The following is a 17,115-nucleotide window of genomic DNA, read 5'->3' as shown; positions in this document are numbered from 1 at the left end:
AGCCAATTCCACAGCCTCACAAAGTTCAGAATGTTTCTTTTTTCTGTTTTAAAACTTTGAACCTCAAACAGGTTTTGAGGTCAACTAGCAGGCAAGTAAAAATTGCCAAACCGTAGCCAACTCAAAATTGTCTTGTTAGTTTTTATGGGTAAAGATGTCTAAGAATACATATGTATAAGAACAGCAACAGTCTAAATTTCTATAGTACCAGTCACCCAAATATTTCAAGTACTTTACAAATATTACTAGGTTGATTACTAGGCTGATTTGCATTGAACAGCAATATCCACCTTATTAAAGAGAAGAAAAGGCACTGCTATTACGGATCAAGTTTTCAACAGCGTTGCCAGTCTTCATCTCTGTAGGGTCTTTACATGCTGGGCAAGCTAATCATGATATAAAACCTTTGACACCTTGCTTAGTCACTTATTGAAGAGGCTCAGACTACTGATATACACTTCTGCAAATGCTGTAACAGTGTCCTATTCTCAAAACTCACTGAGACAGATATGTATTTTCTTTAAAAAAAATGTTATCCAAGAAACAAAGTGAATGTTTGAATTGCTGCTTTATAATGAAGTCTTTTTGGCTGAATATTTGTTAACATTTTTAGATTAGTGAAAATGTTTTGAGTCGAACTTTTGAAAAGTGTGGAAATAACCATTAATGAGCCAGAGGTGCCTGTGAAGATCATAGATGATATGGTGAGTGATGGTAAGAGAGTGTTGTGGTTCATCTGGGAAAGATCAAAGAAAGACAGATAACAGTCAGGGGATATCGGAGAACCACAAAAGTTGCTGAGGTTGTAGAAAAAAAGCTGTGTAGTGCTGTGGGACATCAGGGAAGTTGAACAAGATATCTGTGTCAAGAAAGGTGTCATGGTAATACAGAAAAACAGAGGAGATGTCACCATGACAGAGCTGTTTGAGAAAGCCTCACAATGCTACGAAATGCAAGCATTGGGCCTCAGGATAATGATAAAAAACAGAGAAGGATGAGAACTGCTGGGGATACATGACAGTCAGCTAACACAGGAGGATGTTTCTGAATGCAATCACATAAAGAAAGGCTACAACTGCTGGGTATGGCTTACAAGGATGCTTGAAATAATGAAGTCACAGAGTGTCCAAATTTCATGGGGCATAACACATGCTGCTGGAGATCACGGACTGTTAAAGGAAAATGCAGAAGCAATTAGAAAGGAAATTAGAAGGAAAACTATATTATACCATGAAACAGGAGACCAAAAAAAAAAAAGAGCTACTGACATTCCTTGCTAGAGAGCATGAGGGGGAATCTGAAAACTGTTTTCAGTGAAAATTCTGGCAGCAGCTGCTGAGCCTAAAGAAAATTAAGCATGTTAGAGAACGAAAAAGCAATGGTAAGATGACAGAGATAGTAAAGCAGATTGTGAGTTGAATGACAAATGTGTAAACCACTGGTTGCTATAAAGGGCCATAGTGTCAGTGTCACATTAGAGACTGCTGTTCTGCTTCTGGAGGCATACAGGAAGAATGCAAGTTAAAAGAGCACTGTATAGGTTGAATAGCAGCAAGAAACATTGGAGAAGGCCATGAATACCTTTAAGCACCTTCAGTGGAGGGATCCAGACAGTCACACAGAAGCCACACAGAAACCAAGGCAAGGTTGCGACCTCCCAAAGGTCCAAGATACTAGGAAAAAGATCAAGAAAGAATGCAGGTTGTTACAGGGACTGGGGGATCCTGCATATAAACTAGAGACAAAAGAAAAGCTGTGAGATCTGTCAGGAAGCATGGGGTAAGGTCATAGACTGAAACAACTCAGATGTCTGATCTCACCATTTGACTAATAGAAGAAGGATGTGACACAAGATAATCCTGTCTGCTTCTCTTTTGGAGTGCAGAACAGAATCTCTTTCAGTACTGTCTTAAAGCAATGAATGCTTCCTGCTGAACAACCAATGCCATGTATGGAAAATAGTTATGTATCTTATGTCATTGTATGTGTTTAAACTAGGCCTTAGAAACCACATGGGGGTAGGAGAGGAAAATAATCTCTTTGGGACAAGGGAAATAAATTTTTTACAGACTAGGTTGTGCTTACCTCTGTGTACTTGCACAGGGAGCCTTTTTGCACCTCACAGAACAGTTATACAGCAGGTAGATGTCACTGGTCTCTCATCATGAGTTTGTAAAATACTGATAGATAAGAACAGAGCTGAAAATATGGTTTATTCGTGCGACATCTACCACCAGAGCACTGGTCCTAAACAGAGTAACATGGCCAACATACTTATAATTCTCCATGCCAACTGGCTCTGGAGCGATGCCTTGGTGGAACATGGGCAGAACAGGAGCCTCAGCCCCCATCTGGCAGCCCAGCTTTGCTGAAGAGACACTCACTGTATTTGAAAACTGCTCCTCACTGCATGGCTTCCCAAGGGAATGACGCTCAGCACCAGCACTTAAGCAGCACATCTTCTCTCTCCCTCTAGCACAGCTCAGCCTCAGGAGAGGCATTCTGCAGTCTGTGTTTGGGCTTGGGGGAAGGGGGAAGAAGACAAAGAGCTATTTTTCCTAAGATCTACTGCAGAAGGCAGCAAACAGCAAGGTTTCCAACCCCTTTCCTTTGTTTGCCTTAGGTCTCTCAATTTCTATATCAGGCTCTGGTTCAGCTTCCATTAGCGCTTCCTCATCAACATCGTTAACAATGGTTTCCTCACTGAGGGTATCACTAGGATTATACTTACTGCCAGAATCCTCTGGCACAAAATCACTGTCTGAGTCAGAGCAGAGAAATAATTAACCCTCATGATACTTCTCTGAGGAACGAATGGAATACATAACAAGATTTATGGGGCACTGAATTGATCCTGCTCCTAAGGAGAGCTTCCACACACTGAAGTTAGCATTGCTGCCAAAGAGTGAGGAGGCTGCTGTGTCAACGCAGGAGAAGTCTTCACCTGTAAGAGGACTGCATTACCTTAATTGCATTAGTTACCCTACATGTCTAAACAGCAAACCACTTGTTTACCGCTGGTCCTGGATTAGATCATGGTTTCATTACCAAAAAAAACTATCAGTGTCAACGGTTTCTCAGCTACTGTGAAACTAGTCAGACATTACCAACACGTGATTTGCAAGTAGCCTTCAAATGCTCCTCATTCTGTAGGACTAGATACAACTTACAACTCCAGAAACCAAAGTAGAACTGCTGGAAAATTTGCCCCACATGTGAGGAAAAGTGCTGCCCCACATGTTGGGGAAAAGTGCTGACCAACATAAGAGAAATAAGCATCAAGATTTACACACATTTGCATGTTTTTGCTGCTTTCAACTCTGAAGATAAGAGTTTTCCTCCCCCTTCAAAAGATGATCGGTTACTTTAGTAGCCGGCGTCCCAAGCACAGCTAATTAACTTCTTGGTCCAGAACCATCCCCTCCCATACACCAATAATATGTCTCAGTCAGGTTGGAAAAGGATTGTACAGCCCTTACTGGCTAGGAGGGATCTTTAGAGAAGTACGTATCAGATGGATTTCTGTCTGCACAAAACAGAAGTCAGCTAAGATTTGGAAGCCTCAAAATCCTTTCACTTCTGCCAGGAATTTAGTTCAAAGCAGCTGCATGTAAATTTTGCTTAGCAAACGCTACGCTGACAAATCTTCCTCAGGATTCCCGTTTTTAAATCAACAAGAGTAAACTATATAGAAGAGGAGTTAGCTTTAGGGCACCAAGATTTACCCTATTTTAAAAGAAAAGTAAAAATAACCCTAAGAAAAAAAATAAAGAATTTGAAATATGTACGAGCACACGCACTGCTTTGCCTCATCTCTTCCTGCTGTGTAAAGGGGAAACATACTGGCTGTGGCCTTACAGAGATCTAGTACAGATTCCTCAGAAAACAAGCAGCTACCATTCCCAGCCCCTTTCTTTCCCATCCAGAAGTAGGTAACAGGCAGGGAGACAAGAAAGGAGTGTCAACATCAGACTGCGAATTTCCCAAAGGCCCCTCATCCTCCTCCATGCCCTAAACCCGAGAGAGTGGTAAATATTTCCTCATATATTCACAACCCTTTGCATAGGTGTTTCTGGTCCTCATGAAAGAAACAGGAACTTTGTCATTTATTCCTAAAGCAGCAAGATCACTTGAACATTTGGCTTATTTCATTCATGTAATAATAATAATAATAATAATAATAATGAAGAGAACAGTAAAAGTTGCTAATGTAAAGCAAAAAAAAACCACTTCAGCAAGAATGCAGTTGTTAGAACATTTCAAATCCCATTAGTAACTAGCCTTTCAGTATAAAATCACACCCCTGGCATGCCATTTATATGAGTTATTCTCCCTGTCCTCATTCCTACACACTACCTAGATCTCCTTTGATATTTTTAACATATTCCAAATCTTGTGAAAATGCTAAACTTATAGCTTTGAGGTTAAAATTTCTCTGCAGGCTAAAGCCAGCCAAACGGCCAGGTAAATACTTGCTACCTCCTTGACAGGGATCGTAACAGCAACACCACATGCTGGAAATGAGGAAGCACTTCCCAGTACATATCCCAGCTTTTACATATGCTCTATGTGGGTTTGCAAGCCCGACAGCCACACAAGCTCTGTATCAGATATATTTTATAGAAAACTGCCATACAGAAAGCACCAGAGGACCAATGCGTGTGCCTGCAGTTGTTTCAGGAATTAGCAATGCCAGTGCCAAGTATTTTGACACTTACTTTTCAAACCTGCTTTTGAATTCTACCTGCATCAACTCTTGACCGTGCACAAACATCCCAGAGGAAGTATGTGAGGAGTCTACAAAGGCCTTGGCATCCTGTGCACTCCAGGCAACAGCTGGTCCACACAAAGCTTTTTTCAATGTTGTGATGATGAGAATGGGTGTATGGGAAAACAGCTGCACTACTGCGGCTTCAGAAGTTGTGCTGTCAGCTGAGCTGCCCAGAAGTGCCATGTGTGGAGCTCAGGGCCCCAGCTGGCATCCTCTTTCTGCCTGCAGCTGAGGGGAGGGAAGGAACTGCTGATTCAGATCCACTTCCCCTGCTCCGCCCGTCCTACTTCTTTTTGTGGAAATTACCACCTCTTCAGATCTGACTGCAGAGTGGCTCATGTGGGCACCCCCTAACCTACTTTTGGTCAACCTGAGCCAGGCGTAGCTTATATGGATTAAGCAGGAGGGTTTTGCTAACCCAGGTTGATTGAAGTGGGTTAAGGGGCACTCACAAAAGCATCTCTGCAAACAGATCATGAAAGGACATTAATTCCTGGGAAAAGGCAATGCAAAGTGGCTGGGCCCACCAATCTCTTTTACCGACACAGCTAAATCACGAGTCCACTTGAATGAGGACGCAAAACATTAGGGATAGGCTTGAGTGTACCTTACAAACAGCAGAGGATGTTACTGTTTCCCACCAGCTGCATGTTGCTGCCCTCGGAACTGAACTAGGGGAATGGGAAGAGTATTGCTCTCGTTTCAGCAGGAAGGCCTGCCCGGAACGTCCAAGCTGCAGCATTGCGGCAGACTAGGAAGAAAGAGGTCATTTCCATCTGATGGGCTGAGACACGTAGCTTAGTGTTAGAAATCAACTTAGTTAAAAGTACCAACAGCCCTTTTGCCACAGATGCAGTTACACTGGTCCAGAGGACTTAGGAAGGTATCACTGTAAGCTTCTAATATAATCTGTCCATCCCAGTAGTTTGTGCTATGCAATTATGTCAGCCGTGACAGCAGGAACATCACAGGTAAACCAGCCTCAAGTCATGCCTATCAAGTAGAGAGCTTTCCTATTTAAAGATTAATGTAAGAAATCAATGCACCTCCAGTTCGTGCCAACTGATGATCTAACCCAGTGTTAAGCATGCGCAGAAACTTCACGTAACGATGATATGAAATTTATGAGTAGTTAATGCTGTGTCTGTTTGCTTCCAAAGTGATTGAAATACTGCTTCAAGAGCTGGCTAAGAGAGGTGCTCCTCTTTTCCCTGCAGGAAAAGGACTGCTATTTCACTCTCATGACGGCAGAGTCGGCTTTCCAACATACATCTCTTGCATGACAACACATAATTTGAATACATGCTGAACGCTGAAGGCACTACACTGGCCAGTTAACAGAAAGGGACATATCTTTCTAGCCACCAAAAGCAAAGAGCTTTTAAAGAATGGTGTCAGAACAGTATCCAAAAATGAAACAGCAGTTGCTATTAAGGCCAGGCTGGCAACATGGCCATATGCAGGGACAGCCCTCTGGCTAGTGCAATGCCTGTTGACATGTACATATATAAACACCCTGCAATACAGTAAGATTAGATTAGAGCATATTAAATCACAGGTATCTTTTTTTCAAGTGGTTAAAGCAAACTAGAAAACAACGATGCCTTGGGGAAAGGTTATGTCTAAAAAGTATGGCAAGTGTGGAGGATGGTGTGCCCAAGGCTTCAGGTTACCCACAATCCAGGGATGTTTTTGGAGTGTTTCCTTTCATAGGAACAAGGGCACTGTGGAAAAGGAAGGAGGAGATTAACAGACACTTAGATTTCACCCTGACTTGAAGTTATGACTTGGCTGGGGTGGGCACGTGGATTCATGAACTGGACAGGGCCCCGGAATCCTGCTGTCCACATACAGCCTTAAGAATCATGAACCATACTTTAACAGCTTTAGCTCAGCTACACCAACATTTAATTACCCGTTTAGGACAGGATGAGTCTGAATCACTTGATTAGAGTGCAAAAGAAGCAGGAAATTAGCACTGATGTAATTAATCATATATGGTTCAGCCTGGCAAAACCATTAACCAAGTTGTTTAACGTGTAAAACCCATAGAAAGCAGCAGCATGTTTTGTGTTCCTTCAAGAGCTGTGGAGTGAAGAAACCATAGCTCAGTTTGGCATGTTGTAACCCATCCAGGAGCGTGAACTACTTCTGACTGCAGACTCGTGTCTCAGGGGTACTGAGGTTTAGAACCTAGTGAGATGTCAAAGACTGCTCAGCTTCCTGTCCTCAAGATCTACCTGCACCCTTATGCACATAAATAAAATAACCCTTTCATAAAATATCCCCGCATAATTAAAGTTTGCAGCAGTACAAATCCCAAGCTGTTTTAGAACATACACACACAAGAATGGAATGTATAATCACCATGCTCATGCTTTCCCCTTAACTTCACTGAGGGATGGGTTGAAGCTATTTTGAAAGAAGTGCCTGTATCTACTTCTTAAAGCATTAAGCGTTCCTGGCAGTAATAATTGCCTTACAACTAACTCCTCATTAACACTCTTTTAGACCTGCATAACTGCATTGACTTTATGTTGCTCCTGGTCCAAGAACAGGATTATCATCTCAGCACCAAATTTTCTTCTTTATTAAACTGTTACCAATATAAAAAAATAACTAAGATCAGAGTATGTCCTACTGTTTCCCGTCACATCCATAATTTAACATGATAATGCAGAGATTTTTATAAAAAGCTACTTTTAGCTAGGAAGACCGGCCTATTTTACCTGCCAGCAGTGTGTCATGGTGACAGATAACTATTTTAATGAATTTAATACTCTTATCTGAATTCCTTATCCAGGAAAGAAAAATACACTTGCAAATAGGAATATGACACCTGATTTAGATTGAACACAAGCATTAATGTAAAGAACAACAAATGAAATATCTAACCCTGAGTGATGCTGACCAGCTGCAGTTTCCATGAACTTTGCAGGAGTTGCAAAAACTTGAGATCTCAGTAGATGATATTTTAAGACATCATACAAAGTCTTTTTCTACTGTTTTCTTTCAGTTTGTCATTTGCGCAAAGGAAGACAGTAGATAAAAACCTAAAGAAATTATCATGTGGAATCCAGATGCCTGAACATAACTATACAGAGCAGGACTTGCAGTGGCAATGCATGTAGAAGCTTGATCAAAGAGAGATCATTAATCATGTACATACAGGTTAGATGAAGGGGAAAGGCCTGAGGAAAAAAACACATGAAAAGTCTTCATCACACAAGTACTTATATGATTGCTTCATAGCTTTTTATGGCCTTAAATCCAAGCTAAAAATGCATTATCTAAGGTGGTCTAGGGAATATAGCAAGGATATACCTGCGGAGAATGAGAAAAGGTTTTGTAGCATTCCAAATTTCACTTACTGGTGATAAAATAGCTGTAAGACTGCAGGAATGACTTCTTTCATGGAAGACTGAAGGAGCCCTATAAAAGCAAGCAAGATAAGTATGCATGTTTTAGCAGAATTCTTTCTAACTACTAATTTTTTATTGGCTAAATACCAAACACCTTACACAGTGGAAAACAAGCATTTTATTTCACTAAACAAAGAGCTTATTTAAAGATTTTTACTATTACTACTTCCACTGAAATTTACTTGAAAAATACAGTTTTGAGCACACATAAGATACAGCGTACAGATGAATAACTCAGTGGTCTAAGTTACTTTTCAAACATGTCAAGAAAATGTTCTCTTCTCCAAGCAAGACGAGAACAATATACTGAAGCAGCACACTAGCTCTAAGTATCAGACATTCACTGACTTTCAGAAATAGCCTCTCTTTTAAATTGTCAAGATTTCAGTAAGCAGCCTTGCTTTCAGGGAAGCTGTGGGTTTCATGTACAACCCGCCATTTTTGGTGGCAAGCCAGCAAAAACAGTAGGAATTCCCAAATCCTGTCTTGCTACCAAAAAGAGGTGTGTTTTCAACAGCTGTGTCAGCACAACAGTCCTTATGGCCACACCTTAAACTGGAAAAATAAACTGATCTCGGTTTTTAAAAGTGTAACTAAAACAGTGCTACTTTTAATCCAAATCAGATCATCGGTATGATCCCCAGCTCAGAGTTACAAACAGCTGGGGCAGCACAACTGTGGAGCCACAGGTGGTGGTGGTGGAAGGGAATAGGAAATCCTTAAGATCTGCAGCCAAGAACAGGCTATGTGGAACTGTACATAGGACTGTATACAACTGTCATAGTGACACTCTACATTTTCTTCAGAGATAACGTCAAATTAAGAAATCCCTCTCTGTTCCTTGCCCTGGCTGCTTCAGCTTGTCACCTTCAGAGTTTTGTACTTCTAATAGTTTGAGAAGTTACATCCTAAAATGGATCTCAGAAATCATCTGGGTTAAGGAAAAAAAAATGCATTTTTTTTTTCTAATCTTACTCTCTTACATTAGCTTGAATTGCTAATTACATTACCTCTGTTACATTGCATGAATTTTGGGACTAGTAACTGGGCATTGGCAAACTCTTAAGCCAGTTCTTGCGTCACAGAACACATAAAGGATCCTGAACATTTGAGTCAAAATGAAAATCCTCTGAAAATCAACCCCAAGGTGCTCCTGACTACACAGCCCGAAACTGGGACATCTTCTTCAGGAAGAAAATACCCGTATCCCACTTAAAAACCTGGATCCAAATTTGGTGAGCTATGGTTCTATGAACTAGGTGCATTACAGGTTTTGCACTCCCCACACCTTTCATTTTCACATATTTACAACCCTATGCGTCTGTAAAACACTACCAAAAGCAATTCCTATTCTGCAGTTATAAATGGTTATGCAAAATGTAAGATGGTAGAGAAATGATCCCTCTAGGTTAGGTTCTGTGTTTGGCTGAATTGCTTTAGACTCTGTTGATACATCTATCACCTTTGATTAGAGCTGTTGATTATCAGCCCCTCTGAAAGACAACTCCTAAGTTTCTGAAGCTGGGTTCTCCATGTTGCATCAAAACTCTGCGAGCAGTTCTGGAAAGAGAAGTCTTGAGCCTTTCCACTGCTCAGTCTTCACACATTGGTGCAAAACCCTTTAAGCGGAATTGTTTAGACCACATAACACCCACAAGTTGCAATTTATTAAAGTTTGGCTGTCTAATCACCACAGACTTTTCCAAAGTCGATCTCCACAGTAACAACTATTTTCTGCTTTACTGACTCAGGGAAATTCATTCTAGTTTTTCTCCCCTTACCTCCCAACCACCCTTTTATTTCTGTGCCGTGTTTCCTCACTCTCCCCTGCATCTACTGTGCCTTTTGTGGTCGAAATAACTACAGCTGGTATTTCCCCGTGTTGCTAGTGGAGACTGGGCTGGTCTGCGCGATTTGTCCCCTCACCAGCAGATCTGCCCTAAACTTTCCAGTTTGGCCACAGTTTCCTCAGTTCAGTAACAGTAACATGAAATCGTGAGTAATTATCTGGAGCTTCTGGTAACAGAAACAGGTAATAGCAGGCTGCAATGTTTTGTGTTTGCCGTCGGTTACTTCAGGTTTGCGACAGGCAGCCCAGCAGCGCGCTGGCTACGAGCTCCGTGCGACTGAGGAACGACCGCGGGTCACCTACCGAAATGGGGCTGGGAATTGCCACAGGAGAAATCCTGGATTTTTTTTTTCTCTCTCTCTTTTCTGAGATTGATTTTAGTCAGCTTTATGTAAATGCTTTATTCACACACAAAATACGTGAAAAGCGGGATTCCCCCGCGTAACGCCGTGGTTCCCAGCCTCGGGCCGGACCCAGCCGCCCTCACAGCCGCCGGCCGGAGCCCTTTGAAAGCCCGGCGGCCCGGAGCCGCCCGGTGTTTTTTTTCCAGCACGCTTTTGTTCAGCGTGGAGCCACCCTCCCGCCGAACAAAGGGCCTTCCAGCCGGGAGAACTTGGACCGGGTTCAACCTCGAAAAGCAAACCGCTTCGTTCCTGCGGAGCCAACCTCACGTCTGCGCCAAGCTCACCCTCCGGCGCCGTGAGGGTTGGTCCCCGGCCCCAGGCACGCCTTCATGGCTATTTGTGACCGGGACACAGACACCACCTCGACGTCTGGACACCTCAGCGTGCGAGGAGACGGCCCGAGCCTGACCCGGACGAGTCCCGGAGGTGCCTGCCCGTGCGGTGCCCAGCGGCACAGCTGCTGCGGGATTCGAACCCTCAACGCCGCGGGAGGCTCGCGGGAGGCCTCTCTCTCTCCCCCCCCCCACCGCGCCCCGCCCCGCCCCGCCTGCTGGGGTCGCTGTGTCGGCCGCGCTCCCCGCTGGCGGGGCCGCGATCTCTGAGTCACGCGCTTCGTGATTGGGCGGCCGCTTCCCGCCGGCCAATGGGAGGCGGCCTCTTGCGCCGACGCGACGCTCGCCGCGGGCGCCATCTTGCCGCCGGCCGGGGCAGCGGGAGCAGTGAGCCGTGCCGCGCCATGCCGCACTACCAGGCCTGGGAGGAGTTCACCCGCGCCGCCGAGAAGCTCTACCTCGCCGACCCCATGAAGGTGAGCAAGGGCCGCCGCCGCCCCACCTCGAGCCTGAGCAGGGCCCCGGGGGAGCCTCGGCGGGTCTCGGGTGAGGCCCTGGCTGGCGGCGTGGACGGCTCCGTGGCTCCGACGGTCTCGCTGTGGTGTCCTTCGGCTGTGAAACCGTGTCCCTTTGAATTTTTCTCACTAAAAAGCAAAAGAAAGCGTTTATTAGCTCACGGGTTGTGTTATTACCTGGAGCGTTGCTTCAGGGGGTTGTTTCCTAAAGAACAGTTGCTCTAGGAGTTAACTTCTTGCTATATGACTGCTCTCGGATTTGGTAACTTTTTTTTAGGTATACGGTTTGAGCAAACTTCAGCCTTGCAAACATTTTGGCCAAAAAAACAGTGCAAAAGGTAATGTGGGAGTCATAAGCCTGAGAAGACATCAGCAAAAAGGACTTAGTTTCGTTCACCAAAAGTAGGGGACACAGAAGAACCTCTAGAAGTAGCATGTCTGCCTTTAATTAGCATAAATGCCCCCTTCATGTGCAATTGTCACTCATCTGCTGATAATAAAGTAAACTGTTGTGTTGTACCCTCTTATGCTCTGCAATGTCTAACTAAGTGAAGGCTTTGGGAAGGGTGTCAGCGCAGCCAGGAGTTGCTTTCCCCCTTACGAAAAAGATTGCGTAGGCCATGGAGCCGCAATATGGGTACTCTCCTTCTAACTTGTAGGGGAGCTAGCTTGAGAAGCTTTCATGCACAATCACACTCTTCAAGGAACTGAAGGAAGAGTAAGACCTGTGGGAGATGTGTCTGTGTTCTTTTGGGGCTGATTAAGCTTGGTAGTGAGTGGTCTTGCTTTTTGTGGGAGCAAGATAATGCACGTCTGTTTGCAACAGCCCCTGTCCTGATTCTGGGCTTGCTCAGTTGAGAGACTTAGTTAGGCAGCTGTTGTGGCCAGAAGAAGACCGTTTCTTAAACAAGAAGGATAAACTTGTAAAGAGCTCCATTTCAGAGCAGAAATCTCAAAATGTATTCTGTAGTCAAGGTGGTGGTTGATGATATAGCAGGTCACTGTATGACAAAGATCTCTTTATAGCTAGAGTTGTCTTAATTCAGAATGTTCTTAAAAGCACAAGTTGGTTTCCTTCTAGGTAGCGTACTAATGCTAGCTGACACTAGAAACAGTAGATAAGAAATCTCCTTGGCCAGTTCTGCATTCAGTAGGAAGCATTAAATGCTCAGTCAAATGCTGAGAGTGTTGATTTTTATCACAGTGGTTTGGAGAACTTGTGTAATTTGAGAGTCCAGAAAGGCTATGGGTAGACTGAATCTCAGGGCAGGGTACTACAGTAGGAATTATTCTTAGTGACAAGCTGAATGCTTGCTTTCTGACTTCAAATGTAACCTTGTTGAGTCTTGAAAGCAGTTTAATTTCAAAGAACTCTCTTCAGTGCTTTGGTTTTAATTACTCTAAAAATGTTATTCTTGTATCTTCCCTTTCCACTTGTAAAAGTCTTATAATGCTTCAAGCCTGTCTATAGGCTTTAATGTTGCTGTTGAATTAACTGTAGTGACTGGAAATACAGCATTTACACAATATTTTACTTCTTTTCTTCTACAGAACCTAATGTTGAGTTTACCCCACTCAGTCGATCCTTTTCAAGTCTTCGCATAGAACTATTTTCCTAAGTGTTTCTTGTCTATAAACACAACTTTTCTTACTCTTTTTCTAAGTGTGATAGATGGCGAGTGTGTGTCTTGTAAGGAAATTGCAGGAGTCATGCCAATACCTGTTATTGAGGCCTCTGCAACTGCCATTGCTGTACTTACAGTGGTTTTGAACATGCCCTATGTAAAGCTCACTGACGTTACTGTAATGCTGATTTAGTGTGTTAGGCAAGGAAATGTGGTGATGCAACTTCTGAACCACGCTGGCTGTAAGGTTTGCGGACAGTGGAGCTGAGGACCACCAAGAGGTAGTGAAACGGTGAAGCAGTATATAACTTCAGTAAAAGGCAGTCTGAATTTGGGCAGTCTTCCCTCAGATACGTTGTGATGGTAATAGATGTTAATTTGTAGATGTTAATAGCTATAGATGTTAATTTTTAAAATGTTTGTCATTTCAGGTGCGGGTTGTTCTCAAATACCGACACTGTGATGGGAACCTCTGTATCAAAGTAACGGATGATGTAGCTGTAAGTAAAGAACATAGTCCCCTTTAAAAGGCATACTGTACCTCTCAAGGACTTGCACTTTGCTGTCAGTCAGCTTACGAACCATTGTCTTGAGCACCTGGGGGGTTTCAAAAAAAAAAACCACAAAAACCTAATTTTGCTCAGACTTCCTTAGTTTCTGTCTGTGACAGATGCTGACCTGTGTTCAACTCTGCATAATCCAGTGGAAATTTGAACACTTCAGTGTTTTTTAGAGGTCTTAATGTAATTGTTAGGATTCTGTGAAAACAAGGAAACAAGCATTACAAAAACCTTAGACCCTCTCTCCCTCTGAAAGTTCTTCATGGAACTACGTTGGTAGCTTCCACTTAAGTGCATAAGGATCATCTTCAAACAGCTGTTTACTAGTGAGAGTTCGGTCCTTTCAACTTGCTCGGAGTGGTAACAGCTTGAAACTGTAGGGTTATCTGCTGCTTTGTGATGAGGAGACGCTGGAGTGGTACCAGACTGAACTGCAAGATTCACTTGCACTTCAGAGGTCCCATCTTCTGAAATAATGTTATGGTGCCATAACCATTTGTTATGCATTCAGCAGAACTTGTGCTACGTACCTGTAACGCAGATTTTTGTAGCGCACTTCCAGTGGTTGCTGTACAAGGCAATGGAGCAGCTGCATTTATTGATTGCTCTTGTTCTAAATAGCACTTAGAAATGTTTGAAATTAGGATACGAGATGTAGACAGCAGGTAGAAATGGATTTGCATGTGCACACCAGCAGCATGTTCCCGGTGCTAGTGATGTTAAAGCCAAGTTGTTCTGCAGTCTGAGTAACCATCAGTAAGTAGTATGCCCTTCTCTTGGGTTCAGATTTGGAAAAATTAGATTTCTCCTTTCTGGGAAAAAGTAGTCTGGCATTGGTATTTCAAACATCCGGGAAAGATGCAAAACTTCAGTAACGACACTTACAGATGAGATAATAGGGCTCACAGTGGGTGAGGTGATGAAAATGGGGCACTGATAACAAGCCAGTGAAGGGCAGGTCAGTTGATACCTTCCATGGTGGAAAATTGGAGTCGGGTGATTTGTGAACTTCCAACTGTTTTCAGTTATAGACCTTCTTATGTGCTGCCTGTTGTGAGAGGCTGTTACGCTGTTTGAATTGTTCCTTCCCTTTCTATAAAGGGAGAGGAAAGAGGGTTTCTTTGCTGCTAAGTGCAGAACTAAGGAAAAATCAAACTTTTTTTTCTATTCTTTGTCTCTGAATTAAAATAGCTTATTGCTGGCAAAAGTTGCTGTGTTGAGAGCACTGAAGGATGGACCATTGTTTTTTTTTTTTATTATTATTAAATAGGCCTGAACAGCCATGCTTATCATGTACAAGCGTAAGAAATTATTATCATGCAAAAAAACCCTAAGCAGCCTTTTTATGATCAGTCACTGATATTACTCTTGTTCCTTTTGCATTTACAGGCTTGTCACGTGAAATAATTCCTCTTTATCTTAATCAGATACTTTCACTGTTTAAAGCTGTCTCAAACAGATTTTGCTTGGGGTAGGGGATCCTCTTCAGTAGGAAATACTGAACTGTTTTTATGTCACTGGCAGTGTGTATTCGCTTGCAGAATAGAGAATAGGAGAGTAATTTTGTTATCTAAACATAGTAGATTTTAAGCCTAAACAAGGGTGTCCTTAAAGACAGTTTTAAAGTGCAAGTTTTAGCACCGTTTTTGAGAGAGAAGACACTCTCAAAATGATGAGCTTCACTACTTTTGAAATGGAAAGCAAGAGCCTCTGAGAAAACTTGATACGTATACATCTGTGTTTAAAACTTAAAAGAGGGTAGGCATGTATTGGTGCTGCCTTGTGGTAACCAAATGTCACAAATCAGCATTTAACCTTCTTTTGTGTGTTCAGGCACAAATTTGTTGCAACTATGTACAGGATAAAAGTAGTGCAAGTGAAATCTGATATTAAGCAACTTTCTCTTCCAGTGTCTGCTGTATAGAACAGACCAAGCACAAGACGTAAAGAAGATCGAGAAATTCCATAGCCAGCTAATGCGACTCATGGTGTCTAAGGAATCCCGCAGTGCTGCCATGGAAACAGACTGAATTGCTGAAAAGAAAATGAATGCTCCAGTCATATTTCACTGGAAGAAAATATCTCTGAATTGAATGAATAGTGGGACAGGAGATGCTTCTATGTACTGAAGTGGACAAGCTGACAAGTCTGAAGTATTTTCTTCCCCAGACTCCACTTTGGAAAACTATGAAAATAAATGCTTTCAATCGAAAGCTTATATTTATTTTTGGGAATTGAACAAGAAACTATTCTTACACACTAAGTATGTTAAGAAGACAAATCTTTACAAATGTATAGTACTTTTGTCTGATTTTGATGGCCCACACGTGTATTTCTGCAAAGTTGTGATAAAATTTCATATAGATTTCATTGTGTTCAAATGTTATGCTGATGTATTCTTACAGTGAGGTTTATTAACCGAATACTGTAGCATGATGACTGGATCTAATAAATATTTACGTAAATGGTATATTTGGGGGGGGAGGGTAGAAGAATGGGTGTTTTCTGAATTGAAATGTTAAAATTGCCAATGTATACTAACGCTGTCACTAGCAGGATTTTAGATCTTTATTGATCTTGGTCATATGTTGTGTAACATTATCAGTGGTGCAGTCTGTAGAACTGTTATTGGCTAAATAATTAAACTTCTCTATTTAAAACCTTAAAGTAACACTTAGATTTTTGCAGTTACCTAGCAATACTCAAGCAGATAGTTTTTCTTGTTATGCAAATACTGATATTAAATATCAGAAGCTTTTTTTCCAGTACTTGAACTATTTTATACTAGCAGGGGGAACCTTTTCCATCCTTGCCTCAGGCAAAGAATATCAGCAAGACACATTCTAGAAACTGTTGCCTATTATGTTAATAGAAAAATGCAACCAAACACTCTCCAGGGTCGTCATTTTAGCAGCTTGCTAACTGCATTTTCAAATGTTATATGTGGCAGATGGATGTCAGCCAACTGAAAAAATGGATGAAAACCAGCTTAATAAATTCTTAACTACTGCTGACAAAAATAGATGAATGCTCATGTGGCTTAGACTTTTTCCCATTGTTGCCTCTGGTACGGTGACGGAAACTTTAGCTGTCTTTTGCAAAGGCTTTTTGCTCAACAACCCAGTAGCTGAAATTGATACTTGCTTTGACTAGGCTTTGCATACCTGAAACCAGATGTTTTTTTAATGTAATTATGCTATTAAGCCATGAAAGCGAAACAGAGCTGTACAAACACTTGTCTGTGCTGGCATTTAAATATAATAAAACAGCCCTCTTAAATAACTACCTGTTCTCACTTACGTGAAAATAATTGAGCTACTCAGAAGCAGTGGAATTCCCATATTTTCCAAGGACTCAAACCAAAACTGAGGCTTGAATATTGCATGAGAATACCACCCATTCAGCTGATCATACAATGTTGCATACTGTTGGAAAATTGAGTGCTGGATTGCTGGTGGCTACTCCAAATTCTAGTACGTAGGTGTGACTGCCGTGTAATGTTTTTTGAAATACAGATAAATCCAGAGAGAATACTAAGCTTTGTTCATAATTAAACTGTGATGCTGAGGATTTTAATTGGTGTTCCAAATTATTGTCTTAATACATGCAATTAAATATTAAGTATTTAAACGATTTT

General features: G+C 42.1%; 1 protein-coding gene across 1 annotated transcript; it reads left to right on the top strand.

The window, feature by feature from the left end:
- The first annotated feature begins 10,154 nt into the window (after positions 1-10,154).
- On the top strand, positions 10,155-16,760 carry SRP9 (signal recognition particle 9). The gene is made up of 3 exons (XM_035558301.2): positions 10,155-11,254; positions 13,350-13,418; positions 15,389-16,760. Exons 1-3 carry the CDS (start codon positions 11,090-11,092, stop codon positions 15,506-15,508), a joined length of 354 nt encoding a protein of 117 aa, XP_035414194.1. The 5' UTR covers positions 10,155-11,089; the 3' UTR covers positions 15,509-16,760.
- Positions 16,761-17,115: the final 355 nt, after the last annotated feature.

This window comes from Cygnus atratus, chromosome 3 (genome assembly GCF_013377495.2).
Source record: "Cygnus atratus isolate AKBS03 ecotype Queensland, Australia chromosome 3, CAtr_DNAZoo_HiC_assembly, whole genome shotgun sequence".
Classification (NCBI taxonomy): Eukaryota; Metazoa; Chordata; class Aves; order Anseriformes; family Anatidae; genus Cygnus; species Cygnus atratus.
Note: the sequence above shows the minus strand (reverse complement) of the source record. Positions and strands in the feature narration are given on the sequence as shown.

Bases quoted from the DNA above. Each gene is read 5' to 3' on its own strand.
- SRP9 (XM_035558301.2), top strand. From the start codon at position 11,090: ATGGGAGGCGGCCTCTTGCGCCGACGCGACGCTCGCCGCGGGCGCCAT. The intron at 11,255-13,349 runs GTGAGCAAGGGC...TTGTCATTTCAG, and splicing joins ACCTCGCCGACCCCATGAAG to GTGCGGGTTGTTCTCAAATA. The intron at 13,419-15,388 runs GTAAGTAAAGAA...TTTCTCTTCCAG, and splicing joins AAGTAACGGATGATGTAGCT to TGTCTGCTGTATAGAACAGA.